The 16219-nt window shown below is 44.7% G+C and overlaps 1 protein-coding gene across 1 annotated transcript in view; it reads right to left on the reverse strand.

Moving 5' to 3' along the window:
* Positions 1-16219, reverse strand: part of ADGRD1 (adhesion G protein-coupled receptor D1) — a 109984-nt gene that overhangs the window by 15854 nt on the left and 77911 nt on the right. The window contains exons 18-21 of the mRNA XM_064727219.1: positions 14790-14943; positions 13007-13073; positions 12040-12106; positions 8468-8559 (exon numbers count right to left, since the gene is read on the reverse strand). Of these exons, the coding sequence (XP_064583289.1) occupies positions 8468-8559; positions 12040-12106; positions 13007-13073; positions 14790-14943 (380 nt within the window). The remainder of the gene's footprint in view (positions 1-8467; positions 8560-12039; positions 12107-13006; positions 13074-14789; positions 14944-16219) is intronic.

Raw genomic sequence — 16219 nt, forward strand, 5'->3', positions numbered from 1 at the left:
TCTTTATTGCAATTACCTGTATTTCCCATTTATTCTATTTTATTCTCATATTGCTTTACTGGGAAAATACATAAACCACACTTAGCTAGGGGCTGTGTCAGACTGGGCAGTGATTTACAGGCTGCCCAGAGCTCTGCACGAGGCACATGCTTAAATAACATTTGTATTCTGCAATGCCACAACTGTAATATTTGTTCTTATTAATCTGCATAGAGCTGACACAGAGTTCCAGGGTTATAAATTGGAGCCAAGGGTGCAAATGAAGCAGCTCAGGCAAATTCTTGAGGTTATTGCTGTTCACAGGGAATTGTCCCATTTGTGATGAACGAGCAGCAGTTAATTGTTGCTCTGGAACCAGGCACCAAGCTGTGACTCACAGCCCCATCCTCCCACCAGCACTTTTGATGGCTTCAAATCTGATATTAAAAGATGGAAAACTAAATCTAGTTAGGACGTTTTAAAAACAAATTAATGCCAACTTCAAAGCTATAGATTTTTAAAACCTGAAAGTTGCCATAATTCTAGAAGTGAAGGAGACAAGCTGTCCTTCAGAGAGCTTTGGCAGCAGGAGGGGACAGTGCAGTGACAGCCCCGTGTGCTGCTCTCAGATGTCTCAGTTCCATTCTGTTATCAGCACCTTTGCCCTGACTGCTCTGCACGTGGTGTGCCACGAAGGGCTCACCAGGAGTGCTCCAACCTCAGCCAAGGGCCAGCAGAGAGTTCTGCTCCCATTAAATGCTGTGCAAACCCTGCTTGCCCCAAGGAGATGGGCTGTGAGCCCCTAGCTCTGCAGAGGACAGGTCACAGCTGCAGCCAATGCAGGGACTGCGGGCTGGGGTCAGGAACTGACCCAGCCACAGGTCAGCAAGAACAGCACAAGGTTCTGGACAGATGATAACAGCTGGAGGGGGCCTTGGTAGGGCCCCTTCACCTCCAGCACTGATTCTGTTCTGCTCACAGCAAGGTTTCATCACAGGGATTTAATGAGCAGGTTTTAATAAACCTCATTCTCTCCTGACATCCACATGTGAAAGCAAACATGACTAAGCACCTCTAATAAAAATTGGTTTATCTGTATACTCAGAAAACCCAGCACCTGTTAAAGATGAAGTTTTCCCTGTATATTTGTACCCGTCTGTTTTGTCTTGCTGCCCTTCCTACCACAGAGAGAAACAGGCACAAGCATCAGAGCTGTGCTCCTTTGGAGCCAGTACAACAAATCCTGCCTGAGGAGCAGTGACAGACACAAAACTCTTCCCACAGAGGACATTCTGGCTCTGAAAGACACAGCCAAGGAAAAATGCAGCTGTGAAGGCTCCCAGCGTCACCCAGCTCCGACAGGGCTGCTGCTGCTCCTGGCAGCAGAATCAGCCCTGGCAGGCAGGGTCCCACCCAGACCCACTGCTTTGCTGCTCCCCACTACAGGAAGCTTAAAGATATTGGACTTTTTTCATCAGATTAAGCCTGTTTCTATTTGTCCCTGCTTGTCTCCTTTTTGCAGAGCAGCCTCCCCTCTGCAGCTATGCTTTACATCCTTTTAATCTTTTAATACTCCTCCCAAAAAGTGCCTGAAATGCTGCTGAACAGTGGCAGCGTGGCCTGGAGCCTTTCTGCAGCCTGTGACTCTCAGCATCTGCAGTGAAGAAAGCACTCCCATTACTGTCATTGTGGTCTCTGAAAGATTAGCACTCCCTCATTAATACCCTCATTGGCAACACTCAAACCCATGTTATTTTTAGTCTAAAACCCTGAGTCTAATAAGGAGACACCCAAACTGCATTTGTATTTGTCATATTCAATGAGCCAAAAATTTAATTAGGTTGAAGCCATTATCATTGGCAGTAGCACTTCAGCTCACTAGTTGTTACTGCTTAATACTTTCATTTTAATTATTTCCTTTGTTGCCAGTCAACTTTTCTCCTTCCAACAGTGTCTAGGAGGTGCATCCCTCATGCTGTTTGAAGCCATGTTCAATGAGCACGATTCTTCTCACACAGTGAGAAACTGGGAAGAAAAGGAGCTGCTGAAAGCAGATTTGGCCTGTCACACTGCTCTGTCTAATGGATGGCTCTCCTTCAGCACATGGAAAAAGCTTTTTCCTTTTCATTAGAGCACACAAAAGCAGGTGCTCCCTGTCTCTGAGGGCTGCCTGCAAACATCTGCCACCCAGACAGGCACAGAAAGGATTTCCTAGTGCTGTGGATTTTGAATCCCTGAAGACTTTCAGGAGAGTTTACAGATTGTAACTTGCTCCTCACCTTCCTTGTGGAAGGAGATGAAAAATAAAAAAGCAGAAACATTCTCTAATGGCATCCCAAGGAGGTGGAATTTAGTTACGGAGGAGATTGTGGGATTGCTGTGGCAGGAGAGCTCTCGTGGGAGCTCCCAGCAATGCTGTGATTGACAAGAACATTCTGTGGAAATCCACAGCTGGGAGTGATCCTTACAACGAGGAGTCCTTGGACACCAGGGGACACCAAACAGGAACGGAATCACAAGAACAAAGCGCAGCAAACACACAGGAGCTCTCAGAACAACAGCTGATGACAAAGCAGCGAAGTTATCAGCGCTGACTCCCACATTTGTACCCCAGGCAGGAGATGGAGGGGCTGGGGAGTGTTTACAAACAAAGGAAAACACCGAGGAGAGCCCTGGGTTCATAAACAAAGGAAAACACCGAGGCATGGCAGGGAGCAGATCGGTGATTAAATAAATGCATGAACAATCTGCACACAGCCCGTGCTGCAGGGGTGCAATCGATGGCTTTGCAAAGTGCTCTGGAATGGCCAGTTATTGCTGAGAGAGCCCAGGTGTGTGCAGCACCTGAGCTGCTCGGGACAGCCCTCCTGGCCTGGGGGAAACGCTTCTGTGCAGCTCCCAAACCAAGGAAGGACCAGGTCTGCACCAAAGCTGCAGCTCTGTTCCAGTTTCCTGTGCAGGGGTTTGTGATCTATTAAAAATGCAGATGGAACTAGCACAGCAAGCTGACATGACTTACTCCCTGTGCTGAGATTTTCCTGCAGCCCTCTTTTGCTCCCATTCACTACAGATGCTGCCATTTTTTCCAATTTTCAGTCATTAATTTAACTAAAGAGAAAGCATATTTTTCCAGTGGATAACTGTTTTAGTATTTCACTGAGTTTGAGGGATGAAGAAAATAATGAATTAAGAGAAAGAATAGGGTGAATAGCAAAGAAATATTTCTGATTTTGCTGTAATTGCTTTCTCCATGGATGATTACGATAGCTATCACTTTTGGTTCACTGACTAAAGCGTACAGTTTATAAAAAAGACAGAGATTTTTCCAACTCATTGGACCATTTCAGAGTAAGCAGTGAGAATGCATTTAATAAGAGTTGGACTTGGCAGTTTATTCAAGAGAAGTTAATGGAAGTGTCTCTTCTGGACAGCAGCATGCAGAAGAGAGCTGGCTGGGAAATCACAGGGGGCTGGCTGGATGTGCTGCGTGTTCCAAACCAAAACCCCTCCTGCAATGGAGACAAGCTGGGCACTCCCTGCTCTGCTGCAGCTAATATCTGTCAGTGCCAAACAGATCCCTGGCCCTTCTTTGTGTTACACCCCAACCCTTGCAGCCAAGGGAACTCAGTCCAATTATTACCTGTGCTAAGTGGGATCAGGCAAGAGCTGTCCCACAGGGAGGGAAACGTGCCCTTGTCCAACACTGTCACACTGGGGATCCCTCTCACTGTAACACAAAACTCACTTGCCATGCAAAAAGCAATGAGACTTTGAAAGGGCTGGGCAGTAAGCAAACAAAATCTTATTTAGGCCCTTATACGTCAATGAGTGAGCTGAATAAAGTCTTTAGATGCAGCAGAAATAAGTAAAAAAAAGAGTTCCAATGGTTCATAACTCAGAAATGTAATCATGTGCCTTTTCAAGCACATGAGCAATTCCATTAAACTAATCTGCTTTAATTGCATTAAGCTTAGAGAGGCTACTGCTTAAACTCAAACATATGATTAGTTATGTCCCTAAAAAAGGAATGGATAATTCAAACAAATGCTGTATGTATGCATTTAAATATTTCAAGGTATTAGATTCAGCATTCTATAAACTAAAACAAATTAGATTTTTGGCAGAAAATCTGTTCCCTGGATGCAAAACATTCTCATTAAGCCACAACTGAATTATTGCTCAAAATTATTTTGCTGAGAATCAATAGCTAATCCTCTGATAAAAGGTTCAAGTATAATCAATGACAACTAAAGGAAAATTTCGTATTCTATATGTGTTCAATATGCTTCAAAAACAACACAAAAACATGATCTTAAGTAGATTGAAGTAATAAAAGGAGATGATACTAATTCTTTGCTCAGCTCTTTCCAGTAAACTGGTCTTGCACAATTTAAGTTTCAGACACTAAAAAAGTAGCTATTTTCACACATAGGAAAATTACTAGTGACCAAATACTTACTATTCAGACTGTTACAGGAGTCTATCATGCTTTAATTAGTGTCTCTGATCATAAAGTGTTTAATTGTATTCATTTTGCCTTAAATTACTGGGTATTTTGCAGTTTATGTATCATTAAAGCTTAGTCTTTTATGTTGCATGTTAAATTCCTTTTAGGGGCACTGTTTTTGTTTACTTTAAACAAGCAAAGGAGCACAGCAGTGGCAGTGAGAGCAGAACAGGATGTTCAGCAGGATGGTCTCTGATGTCTCCTCTGTGACGACCTGAAGAGACCAACAAGCCAGGAGCTGCACTTTGTTCTGGGGGAAATGGGAATGGGGAAGATGAATAATAAATTCACTTTAGGACACTAAAAGGAATTTTGCTCACAACTTTCTTTTATGTTTTGGCTTTTTAAACCTGAGGTTTGCCAGCTGCTGCCTTCCAAGCAGAGCACTGGCTCACCCTGGTGCACACTCTGCAGTCACGTTTGAGTCAGCATTTGAGAGGACCTGCTGCCATATGGAAAATCAGGAACAATTACTCTAAATAATTACATCAGTTTATTGCTGCTTGTTGCCAAGAGAAACAAGCCTTGTTGGTAATATCCACTCGCATTGCCAAGTAACTTAATTTTTCAGAAAGTAAACATGCTCCAGCAGCAGCAGCAGCTCTCCAGCAATAAACACCCTTTCTAACCGATCCCATCACGACTCAGAATGTCTCTGTTGCCATGATTTCCTGAGGTGATCTCTGCTCAGGTGTGGCTGAGCCACCACACCTGGATTGAGACGTGCAGAGATGGTGTCTGAGCCCAGCGTGGCCTTTGCTCTGCCCCTGGGGGGAAATCAGAGCTTTTGGGGCAGCTGAGAGGAGCACTGAACAGAGGACATCAGCTGTGGCAGCAGCCAGCACAAGGAGCAGGAGCCCAGCGCTGGTGTCAGCCTGACTGAGCCCAGAGCCCCGGGACAGAGCCAGGGCAGCTCCTCTGCCACACCAGCGGAGTTTATCCTTGTCGGTGTGATTACAGTTTGCCTTTGGCAGCAGAGCCTGGCCAGAGGCCAGCCTGAGGAGGAGCCTGCTCTGTGACACCTGCAGGCTGGGATTTCTGCTTTGGGAACATCCACAGGTGTGGGGCCACTCAGCCGGGTGCTCACAGACCTGAGCCACCAGGGAGAGAGGTGGCACTGGCACCTCCTGGAGCTCCTGTCCCTTGGGTCAGTGCTGCCAGGCCCTTCAGCTCATGGTCACTGCAGGGGTGACCCTGCTGGGAAGGTGTCTGTCCTGCTGTTCAACCTTCTGTCCCTCCTGTCTGACCTGCTGTCCAACCTGCTGCCCTGCTGGGAAGGTGTCTGTCCTGCTGTCCAACCTGCTGTCCCAGCAGCTCACTGTCTGACCATCCTGCCCTTGTACGTCCCACACCAGCTGGAAAGGACAGCACTGAAGTCCCTCTTCCTTTCTGCCCCAGGTTCACTGGACTCTGCTGGTTCTCCCCCACAGCTCCTGGCCCTGCAGCTCCCATTTTCTTCCTCTGGCAGTCTGAAAGCACAGGCCCAGCTCTGAGGGAGCCATTTCTCCTCACGTCCCCTCTGGCTGCTGCGGACGGTGCCAGAGCGTTCCTGCCTCACCAAACCCCACCGTGCCACCTTCTCCAGCTGTGCCTTGGTGAGCAGGCTTGATAACCGGCTGCTGCCACAGCCCAGCCCTGCCCTCAGCGATGCCCATGGGGTGCAGCACCCAGGGGTGCCTGGCAGCCCCTTTATTCGGGGTACACAAAGCATTCTGCAGCCTTCGGGGATCCCTCCCTCAGCCTGCTCAACCTGTTCATCCAAAACCAATCCAGTCCTTCTCACAGGAACTACAAAGCTTTCTGCTTTTCTGGTCTCCGTGTTTGTCACCGGTTTGCTGTGCTGTGCACATCCTCCCTCCTGGGTTAACAGCCTGTAATCAGCTCCCAGGGGCTGTAATGCTGGAGCCACAGGGATTGCACACCATGAGGAACATTTCCCCTGCACCTGTCAGATCAGAGCCCTGCTCTGCTTTGTTCTCTTATTTCTTGGAAAATGCACACAAGGATTTCATACTAGCATATCAACTCTGTGCTATAAAGGCTTTATCATTATCTTTTTTTCAATAGACCAGTTATTTTCCCCATGGCATCCTCTGTACATAAAACTCTACTTCATCATGCCTCACTGCTATGTTAAATCAGGGTATAAACACTTCCCAGGATCTGATTTGAACATGTATTTATGCACTTCTCTTTTCAAACTTCTTTTGAGGACCCATTTCTATAATGATATGAACAGAAGAACTATTCTCTAAGTTCTATTTACCATCTATTGTATTTTGTTGACTTAATTTATTTCTGGGAGGAAAGCTGTTCTGTAAGAGCACATTTCCACTTAATAACTTAATGGTTCAAGTTTTCAGATCTAGCAACCCTCTGATAATATTTTTTCTCCACTTTTCTCCCTGTAACTTTTGTTAGGTCAAATCCTGAAACTGTAATGAGGAAAAGCCTTGGCACAAGGAGCATCTCTCAGCCAGGGTACCTGGAGGGGCCTCATTTTCAGTACAGTTACCCCATTCCAAATCTACAGCTGATAATATTTCGGATAAGAACATGTGCTCCTCATTAAAGGCATTACATCTTGTTCCTCAACCAATCATTCATAAATCAATTTACTTATGTGCATACACACAGATTAAAAAAAATAGTGTGTTAGTGTGCAGGGTACAGTGTGTATTGAATCCACTCCTTGCAATACAGTGAAATATCCAAGTACATGGAACAACCTCTGTAGCTCCTCTTGTACTTATGAGATGTGTCTTTGTCTTCATACTTCTAACAGTGCATAGAAATGGGCATTGACAACATACAGTTATTTGCTTCCTAAGCTTCTGTATTTCCTTTGTATTTCTGAAGGTCACAGGAGCTCAGCCAAACCTGAAACAGTCATTTTAATTCCCAGGCTTCTCATTTCACTACAGTGTAATTATCATATTGATTTTTGTGTAGACTTATTTACTGTTTTTCTTTTCCTGTTGGATAAGTGTGCAATAAGTAAACTAACTTCAATTAGGTAACTGTCACCAATATTTAAAACTTAATGACAATTTCAAAAGTACATAAGTAATCCAAGCATAAAAATTATTTTTTATGATACCATTTCAGAACAGTGGCACCAAATCCTTATCATACAATAACCTGTGCCTCAGAAACATTAAACACAAACCATCATCACATTTTTCTGCTACCTAAGTTCCATATTCTTTTATTTATATACAGTGTCATTTCTCTATTTGGACTAAAGCTTCTTTAGGAGATACAAAACGGAATATTCAACATCCTAATTTAGCCCTGATATATTAAATTATCTTCTTAGCTACACACATGTAATCTCTCTGTATATTTCAGAGATCAGAATTTGTCCTTGTAATTCAGAGGTATCTCTGTGAGTGCCTTACATTTCCCCTCCAGACTTGCTAGTGCTATTTCAAAGATGACTCACTCCCAGAGGCCACCACCCCAAGAGGCTCCAGGCACTATGAAATAAAGATCTGCTTGAATTTAGGCACACATTCAAATCCAGTGTAAGTCTGTGTGCTTTGTAATGTCAAGAGAGTCTTAAAGATAAGCATATGCCTAAATATTATACTAAATATTATACTGAACTGGGGCTAGAAGCAAGGTCTGTCCTCAGAAGGAGCAGAAGAGTTGCAATAACCCAGTACAGATGGATGATGCTCTGTGAAATTCAGCTTTTGACCGTAGCAGGAAGAGGAAAGTCTCCATTTACAAAAGGGAAAACAATGAGTCAGCAAATGCAATAGGCAGGGAAACACTTCAGCCCAGCTGAGCCACAGGTTTCACCCCGTGCAGCGTGCAGCTTTAATAAACACAGGCTAGCTGGCTGCATTCAAGGGGAGCACACCTTTAACAGTGTTTGCTCTCTGAAGAGGGATGGTGCCAGGGCTCTGGGAGCAGCCCATGGTGTAACAGTGCTCCTGGGAGACTGGTGCTGTCATTTCAATGAGAAGAACTTACTTGAAGGCATTAGCATCCCCATGGACCTTGTAGTTGTCTGCGCTGATCCTGGAGATGACTCTTGTGACAGCGATGAGAATGCCGATGTTGACCTGAGGAGGAGGAGGAGGAGCGAGCCTTGGTCAGGAGCCCAGGGGCAGGCTGCCCTGGGGTGTGGCACCAGCCCAGCAGCCACCAGAACCTTCTGTGCTGGCTTTATTTGCCAAGAGAGGTGCCAGGGCTGGGCTGCGTCACCGATTCCCAGCCCACAGCTTCTCTCCCTCCTTCAGCAGCTCCCCTGCCTGGTCAGGGAAACCTGGATGGGTGCATTGCCCACGGCCAAGGTGCTCGGGATCCCCACACACAAATCAATACCCTGACGGTAAATCGATATCCTGAGTGTAAACCGATACCCTGACTGCAAATCAATACGCTGTCAATCAATACCCTGAGTGTAAATCAGTACCCTGAGTGTAGATCAATACCTTGATTGGATATCAATACCCTGCTGTAAACCAGTACCCTGACTGTAGATCAATACCCTGACTGTAGATCAATAAACATCCCGATTGTAAATCAGTACCCTGACTGTAAATCAATACCCTGACTGTAGATCAATACCTCGATTGGAAATCAATACCCTGCTGTAAATCAGTACCCTGACTGTAAATCAATATCCTGATTGTAAATCAGTGAATACCTTGACTGTAAATCAATATCCTGACTGTAAATCAGTAAATACCCTGACTGTAAATCAGTACCCTGCTTGTAAATCAGTACCTTGATTGTAAATCAATAAATACTCTGACTGTAGATCAATACCCTGACTGCAGATCCGTCAGTCTTGGGTACAAGACCATTTTAAAGGAGCAGTGAGAAAAATATGGTAAATCTGAACTGTGCTCTTCAAAGGCTCTGCTCTTTTTGATGTCAGGTCCAGCAGAAACATCAATAAAATGAAAAGAATTCCCAAGAGAAAAGCAGGAAATCTTGAAAAGACTAACACTGAAAATGTTCAACAAAGGAAAGTTTGTGCTGGAGTCACAGGTGAAGGAAGAAGGAAATCTTTATCTCTTAAAGGAAATGTGGCAAAGATTGTCTTGCTGGGCAAAGACCCTGGATTTAAAGAGAAAAAGGTAGACAATGGGAAGGTGAAAGACATATTTCCCCCTTCCTGTCCAAAGTTGCCCATCACCTACAGAGCATCAAGAGCAAGGGTAGAACAAAACTATCCTGAACTACAGAACAAAAAGAAAGAGAAGACTTCAAAGAAAGCGCTGTTCCTCAGTTAAAACTCGATAATCGTCCTCTACTTTGACATAAATATTCTAACTCTGAGGACGAGAGGGTGAATTAAAGGTATTTAAATTTGATTATAATGATTTGCTTGGGTTTTTTTCCCAAATCTTCTGACCCCTTTTTTATTTTAGGTTTCTAAGGGCAGATCATCACGTGCTGTAGAATCAGAGCATATCTGTAATAGTTTATTTCTGCCATGGCTCTTGAGTTTATTCAAGGGCCATCCTGTGGAACTGCCAGCACCTCAAGTGTTCCTGTTGCTCAATCAGCTTTACAGAGATAAGAGGTGAAATTCACTGGTCTTGGGACCATTTTCCTTATTGCTACCAGATCATATTTTGTAAATAACCTCTGTAAATCCTTTGAGGTGGTAACGGGCACATTTGAGAGAGCCATTTCTGTGCTGTGCTCAGAGCCTTGCCAATGCTCACTCGGACTGCAGCCCCAGGAAAATTCAATTTGCAGGGACACAAACAGAGAGGCTTTGCCCCTGCAGCCCAGGGTCTGCTCCAGGCACACAGAACTCCCTGAACTCTGCCCCATCCATGGAAACACCCAGGCAGCACATGGCTGATAACAAACAAACCTTCTGCCAGACGTTTAATGTCTTCTGCCAGACGTTTAATGTCTTCTGCCAAAAATTCAGGTGCTTTGTCAGGTTGGGTTTTCCCCCTTGACTGAAGACACGTCCCAGACACTTGGGCTGAGCTCAGTTTGGTTTGCAAATTAACTGCAAGGGCTTTTTGTAAAGCTGCTTTAGGAGGATGATGTAGAGGCTTGTGTGCTGTGTTTGGGGTGTGGGGGACAGTGATCTCAAAGCCTGAAGATGTAGGTAGAAGCCAAAAGACCTACATATAGAGGGAACTATTTCCTTCACCATACCCCTTGACTCAAGCCCCGAGGAAGGAGCATATTTGGTGTGGGAATCTGTGTAGGGCTGGGAGGTTCTGTGAATTACTGCCTAGAAAAGAGTGTGAGAGTGTTCCTCCCCTGTCACAGTGCCTCCACATCCCTCTGCTTTAGGCTCCGTGGTGTCTGGGGTGCCTGAGGCTGGGCAGGATAAATGTGGATGGGCTGTGTCTGCCTGGTCTCTGGGGAGGGGGAGTTGAAAGGAGCAACCCCCTGTTTTCCTCACAGCATAATCCTCTTTCTTGGCAGAGACACTGCTGATTGAACTAGTCAAAAACTGCTTTTTGAGAAGTATTTTCAGACTTAAATGCTAGTTTATGCAGCTGGTGGCTAATTTGTTATTTAAAGAACACAGGCACACATGCACACACACCAGATAGTGTTTAGCCCTGTTATTTCCCTATAGGCACCAACACATTTTTCAGCTGGAATTTCCAATGCCCAGAGAGGTAATTTGTCAGCTCTCTTGCTGCTATTTTGGGCAGAGCTGGGTTTAGACTATTTAACAAATTGCTCTACGTGGATCAACCTTGTGAGCTCACTCTCTCTTTCTGAAAGTATTTGCATCCCTACAAGAACATAATTTGAGCTGCACAAATGTTATATATCGTAAGTCAGAGCCGCCAGTTAAACTCTCACTTTCTCTGCCAGGCAGCTGCACATGCAGACTGCAGGAGGCTGTGCTGGCTCAGGTGATGAGCATCTCACTACCTGTGTGTTTTGGTGACCACCATGCTTGGGCAGCAGCCTGGGGAGGTTTGGTGCCACTGACAGCATCTCACTTCCTCCTTTGGTGCTCAGCAATGGCCAGAAAGCAATGCTAACGTGAGCAGAGGACATTTGAATATTAGATTATTTTAACTGCTCTCCAATCATCTATACCTACACACCTTGGAATGCAAACTGAGGTGCTGACCCCTGGAGTGAGCACAGCTGCAACTCCCTGCAATTTCACACGGGAGCATCATTCACCACCTGTTGTGCAGTGTCTGTGTGCCAAAACACTGCAGCTGTGACCCTGCACCCCTGGGAAGGGGCAGCTCATCAGAGCTGGACCCAGACAACTCGCCTGGGCAGCCCTGCAAACACACCTGGACAGCCCTGCTCAGCCAACCTGCCCTGCCTGAGCCCAGCAAACTCACCTGACAGCCTTACCTGAGCCCAAACTTACCTGGGCAGCCCTGCCCTACCTGACCCCAGCAAACTCACCTGACAGCCTTACCTGAGCCCATCAAACTCACCTGGGCAGCCCTGCAAACACACCTGACAGCCTTACCTGAGCCCAAACTCACCTGGGCAGCCCTGCTCAGCCAACCTGCCCTGCCTGAGCCAAACAAACCCACCTGCCAGCCCTGCCCAGCCCTGCCAGCGGTGCCTGTACCTACCAGAATGACAAACATGGCTGGTGCCACAAAAGCCCAGATTGCTCCGTCCTCCAGGGAGAGCCAGCAGCTGCAGGGAGAGCAGAGTTGTTCCAGAGGAAAGACACAGCATTTAATCAGTAATGTCATTAATTTAAAAAAAACCCCAACTTATAAAACAACCAAAAGAGAGTGCAAGAAGGTGATGAATTTTGGAAGGAAGAGAATGCTAGCACGCCAGGACAGGGCTCCTTCTCCCCTGACACTGGGACCCAAGGTGGGTCTCACCTGGGTTTGTCACACAGTCGGTGACCCCTCCCTGCCCCAGCCCACCCTCACAGCAGTGCAAAGATGGGAAATGTTTTATTTGCAATTTGCTGCTCTGGTGTCCTCAGCTACAGGCTGTTTCAGGGCTGCAGCACTCTGAAATGTCTCATTGCAGTGAATTTATCTCATTGCAGTCCCCCTGCCTCCCCTGAATGGTGGTGGGGAAGGGGCTGGCAAACACAACCAGGCTCTTCTTACAGCCCTGAAGAGATGGACCACTTTACCACCTGCGAAATTATTTTAGGATTAAATCCTATAGTGTTCTTTCAGATAAATTTGCTCTTCTTTTTCTAAATTAGAAAGGAAATTAATTTTCAACGTTCTGGACATTATCCATTCCAGATTTCAGGTGTGTAACTGCAGTTTTCTTTGGAAGATTGGATATCTTTAGTCAATGATTTCTCTCATTTTGGTGCAAGCTTTCCCCCTGAGCAGGGAGCTCACTGAGGAGTGAAAAGCAGGAAAAGACCTCAGGAGCTTTCTGTGCATCATCTCTGCGAGAAGCAGACATGAGGCTCCTGTGTTTAACAACATCTCTACACAAGTCGTCCTCTCGCAGCCTCTCTCTGCTGCTCCTCAGGGGGATGTGCAGCACCACAGCCCAGTTAACACATTCACAGGTTTCCAGCCCCATGGCACCTGCAGGAGGGGTTTCCATACTCACTTGCCACTTTCTCCATAGCTGTCCAGGGACGAGGAGGCAGAAATGACACAGATCACCAGTGGGCAGCCTGCAGCAGGGCAGGGAAAGGCAGATCCAGAGGCATTATTAGGAATAAAAGTACATCTTCCAGTGAGCCCTGCAGGGTCTGCTAAATTTTGTATGAACAGCTCAGAGCCATTTTCAAATTTAGTCTAACTTGACATCCTCCTGCAGCTGTTTAATCCAACATTAATTAACTGATGTCAGACAAAATGACTTTTTAATACAGAACTAGTTTAACTGTTAAACGGGATCAGTGCTAATTTCCCTGGGAACCACAGTCCTGTTCAAGCCTGGGTTTGGTTTATGGACGTTCTGCCTCCTGCTCTCCAAGCAGTGCTACATGTGAAGCAGTTTCAGCCTTATTTTAACCTCCTTTAACCACTGCCAGGTCCTGCTGGGCCACTTCATTCCAGGCCAGGAGCTGGAGAGGAGGCCAGAGATTTATTGCCAGCAGTTCTGAATGCAGTGAAAGCCATCCCTTCAAATATTAAATGATTGCCTGCTAATTCCTGTATGATTTAATAAAATGTGAAGGTTTGAGCTTTGATCATCTTACAGAATTTAATAAACAGGTCCCAGACAGAGTATTAGACATGATAGCTTAAAGTATCAATTTTCTTTTTAATTCTTTAAGTTTTCTGCATGAGGGTTTTGCAAAATTCTCTGACAGGCAATTTCTGCTTAATTTTACCACTATCATCCTCACAAATCATGTAAAGTTTTCCAGTACTGTCAGAAGTATCATTTTTGGAAAAAGTATTTTCATTCTTTAATAACTGCAGCTAGAAGCACATTTATAGATATTTAAATATTTATATGAAAATATATATTTATAAATATGGGGTATTCTTAGTAATTAAGAAGCATTGTATTTTGAAAGCTTCTGTGACTTCTTTACAAGGAAAAACCCCAAAGAATACAAAAAAACAGGCTGTAGAAACTCTGTGGCATATAATTCAAAACAATTTTAGGACATCAATTCTAAAAGGCTAAGTATGTCATTTATTGAGAAAGATGATAATTTATTGAGAAAGATAAAGCACTAGACACAACAGAAAGTGTATTTCCCTCCAATGATGAAAATATCTACTTTGCTTGGTGGGGATGAGTATATTCTCCCAATTTATACTGGGAAGCTTATTTTCTATGATTTTCTTCTGCTGTGTTACATCAGATCTGGGCAACAAATAACAGGAAATTATGGAATTTCTGTCATTTGACAGCTCAGAACCAAGTCTTCCCTCTGTGGCAGTTTCTGCAGGAAAGGAAAGTGGCTGAAGTGGGAAAGCATCCAGCACCACAAACTCTGTCACCTGCAAACGGAGGGACAAGAAAGCTTTGCTACAGCAAAGCACCAGCCCATGAACTCTCCTGACACTCCCGTGCCTGCTTTTCATGCATGACTGTGCGGGATGCAGACGGAACGAGCCACTGGTGTGAGTGAGAACCAAAGAAGGAGCACAGCAGGGAGGGGAGAGTTCCCTCCCTCGGAGCTGCACTGCTGTGACAATCGAGTTAATCGATAATGCAGAGGTTGTGGCTTTCCCTGCACTGGGCCGGCTCAAGGGCTGCACCTTCTGAGTTCTGATTGCAGTCAGAACAATGCTGCACTTTCTCATCCAACAGACCTGCTCTCAGTAAGGCAAACTGTGATCATAAGATGACAATTTCAAATGTGCTTCTGAATATAATCTCGTCCTATAGTGAGGAGACTTAAAGTAAGCAGCTACTAAATGCTTACCCCATCCAATTCCATAATAATATAAGTGCTTGCTTTCTTCTGACCCAAATACTTTGATCACCATGCTGTAAAGATGAAATCCTTCCACCAGCATCCAGGCAAACGCACTCAGGAAGAAAAAATGAAGGAGAATGGCCAATATCTTGCAAGGCAGCTAAATTAGGAGTAAAAATGAATACATTACTTCTTTGTGATACAGCCACATCAGTTTTCTTTTTTTTAAACTTCTATAGACATTTACAGGCTAAATGCTAAATCACTGGAGTAAAACTGTCTTAGAAAGCAATAGACAATTTCATTTTTGTATTGCATTTGAAATGTTGGGACTTGGTAGTGCAATGAAAATGGAGGTTTTCCTGCCCAGACAGGTGCAAGGACATTCTAATGCAAATCCAATGGGCCTACCTGTGTTCAAAAGCAATAAATTTGGGGTTAATTTGTGTAAGTGAGGTCTGTATGTGGTCTAGTATTTCACAAAGTTCAGTGACATATTATTAAACCAGATTAGCTTATTGACAAAAGCTGTAAGAGCCTTTCCAGTTAATTTTATCATAAGGCTATAAAATCCACTTTAATGCCTTTTGATTTCTACCAGAAGATTAGTCCACAAAAATCTAAATGCAACATAAAGCTGACGTCCAGGCTAGTTCTGTCAAATGGATATTTTCCAACTTTAGAGTAGCCAAACAATATGAATCACAAAGCAGCAGAAAAATGGCACACAGTGAATTAGCAGGAGGTTGGTCTGTATAGAATTTTGTGTAGTACCTGCTTACAGATTTTACATAAAACCCATAGCAAAGTTGCTGCTCATTCTGGTGAGGTTTTCTGCCCTAATTATTGCTTAGCAGTTACTGTTATTTGGCAAAATTGCCTTCTGTAAAAGCACTGATGAGCTGAGCCTTCACACACTGAACCCAAGCATGTCTCTCTTGCTGCACCCCATAAAACACCCACTTTTAGCAGAACACCCGTAAAAAGGCAGATCTTGCTCCTGCTACTCCTAGAGGTGACAGCTGGAGGGTCTGTGCAAATAGAAACAGCAGCCCAGCCAGCAGCAGGGTCTGTCCTGCTATTGCTGGTGAGAAGGTGAAGCAGGCTTTCAGAAAGGCCAGACAAGATTTGTCATTTCTTTCCTGAGGACAGTCTTAAAACAGATAGGTAATTTTACAGCTATATCACAAACAAAAGCAGCTTGTTTCACCTCTCCTTTTGGATGTTTCCAGCAATTCCAGGCAGGAGTATTGAGTGAGAAAGAGATAAATACCCCAATCCAGAACTGCAGATAGTAGAGACATTAGATTTTCCTGGTTGTGCTGGAAAAAACCCAGGGCTGGCTGACACCTTATACTTCAATTTTCATTTTCCTGTGTCTCAATAATGTAAAGACACAAAAAGACATCCTGATTTTGGGACAAATTGCCTTCCTG

This window comes from Zonotrichia leucophrys, chromosome 15, assembly GCF_028769735.1.
Source record: "Zonotrichia leucophrys gambelii isolate GWCS_2022_RI chromosome 15, RI_Zleu_2.0, whole genome shotgun sequence".
NCBI lineage: Eukaryota > Metazoa > Chordata > Aves > Passeriformes > Passerellidae > Zonotrichia > Zonotrichia leucophrys.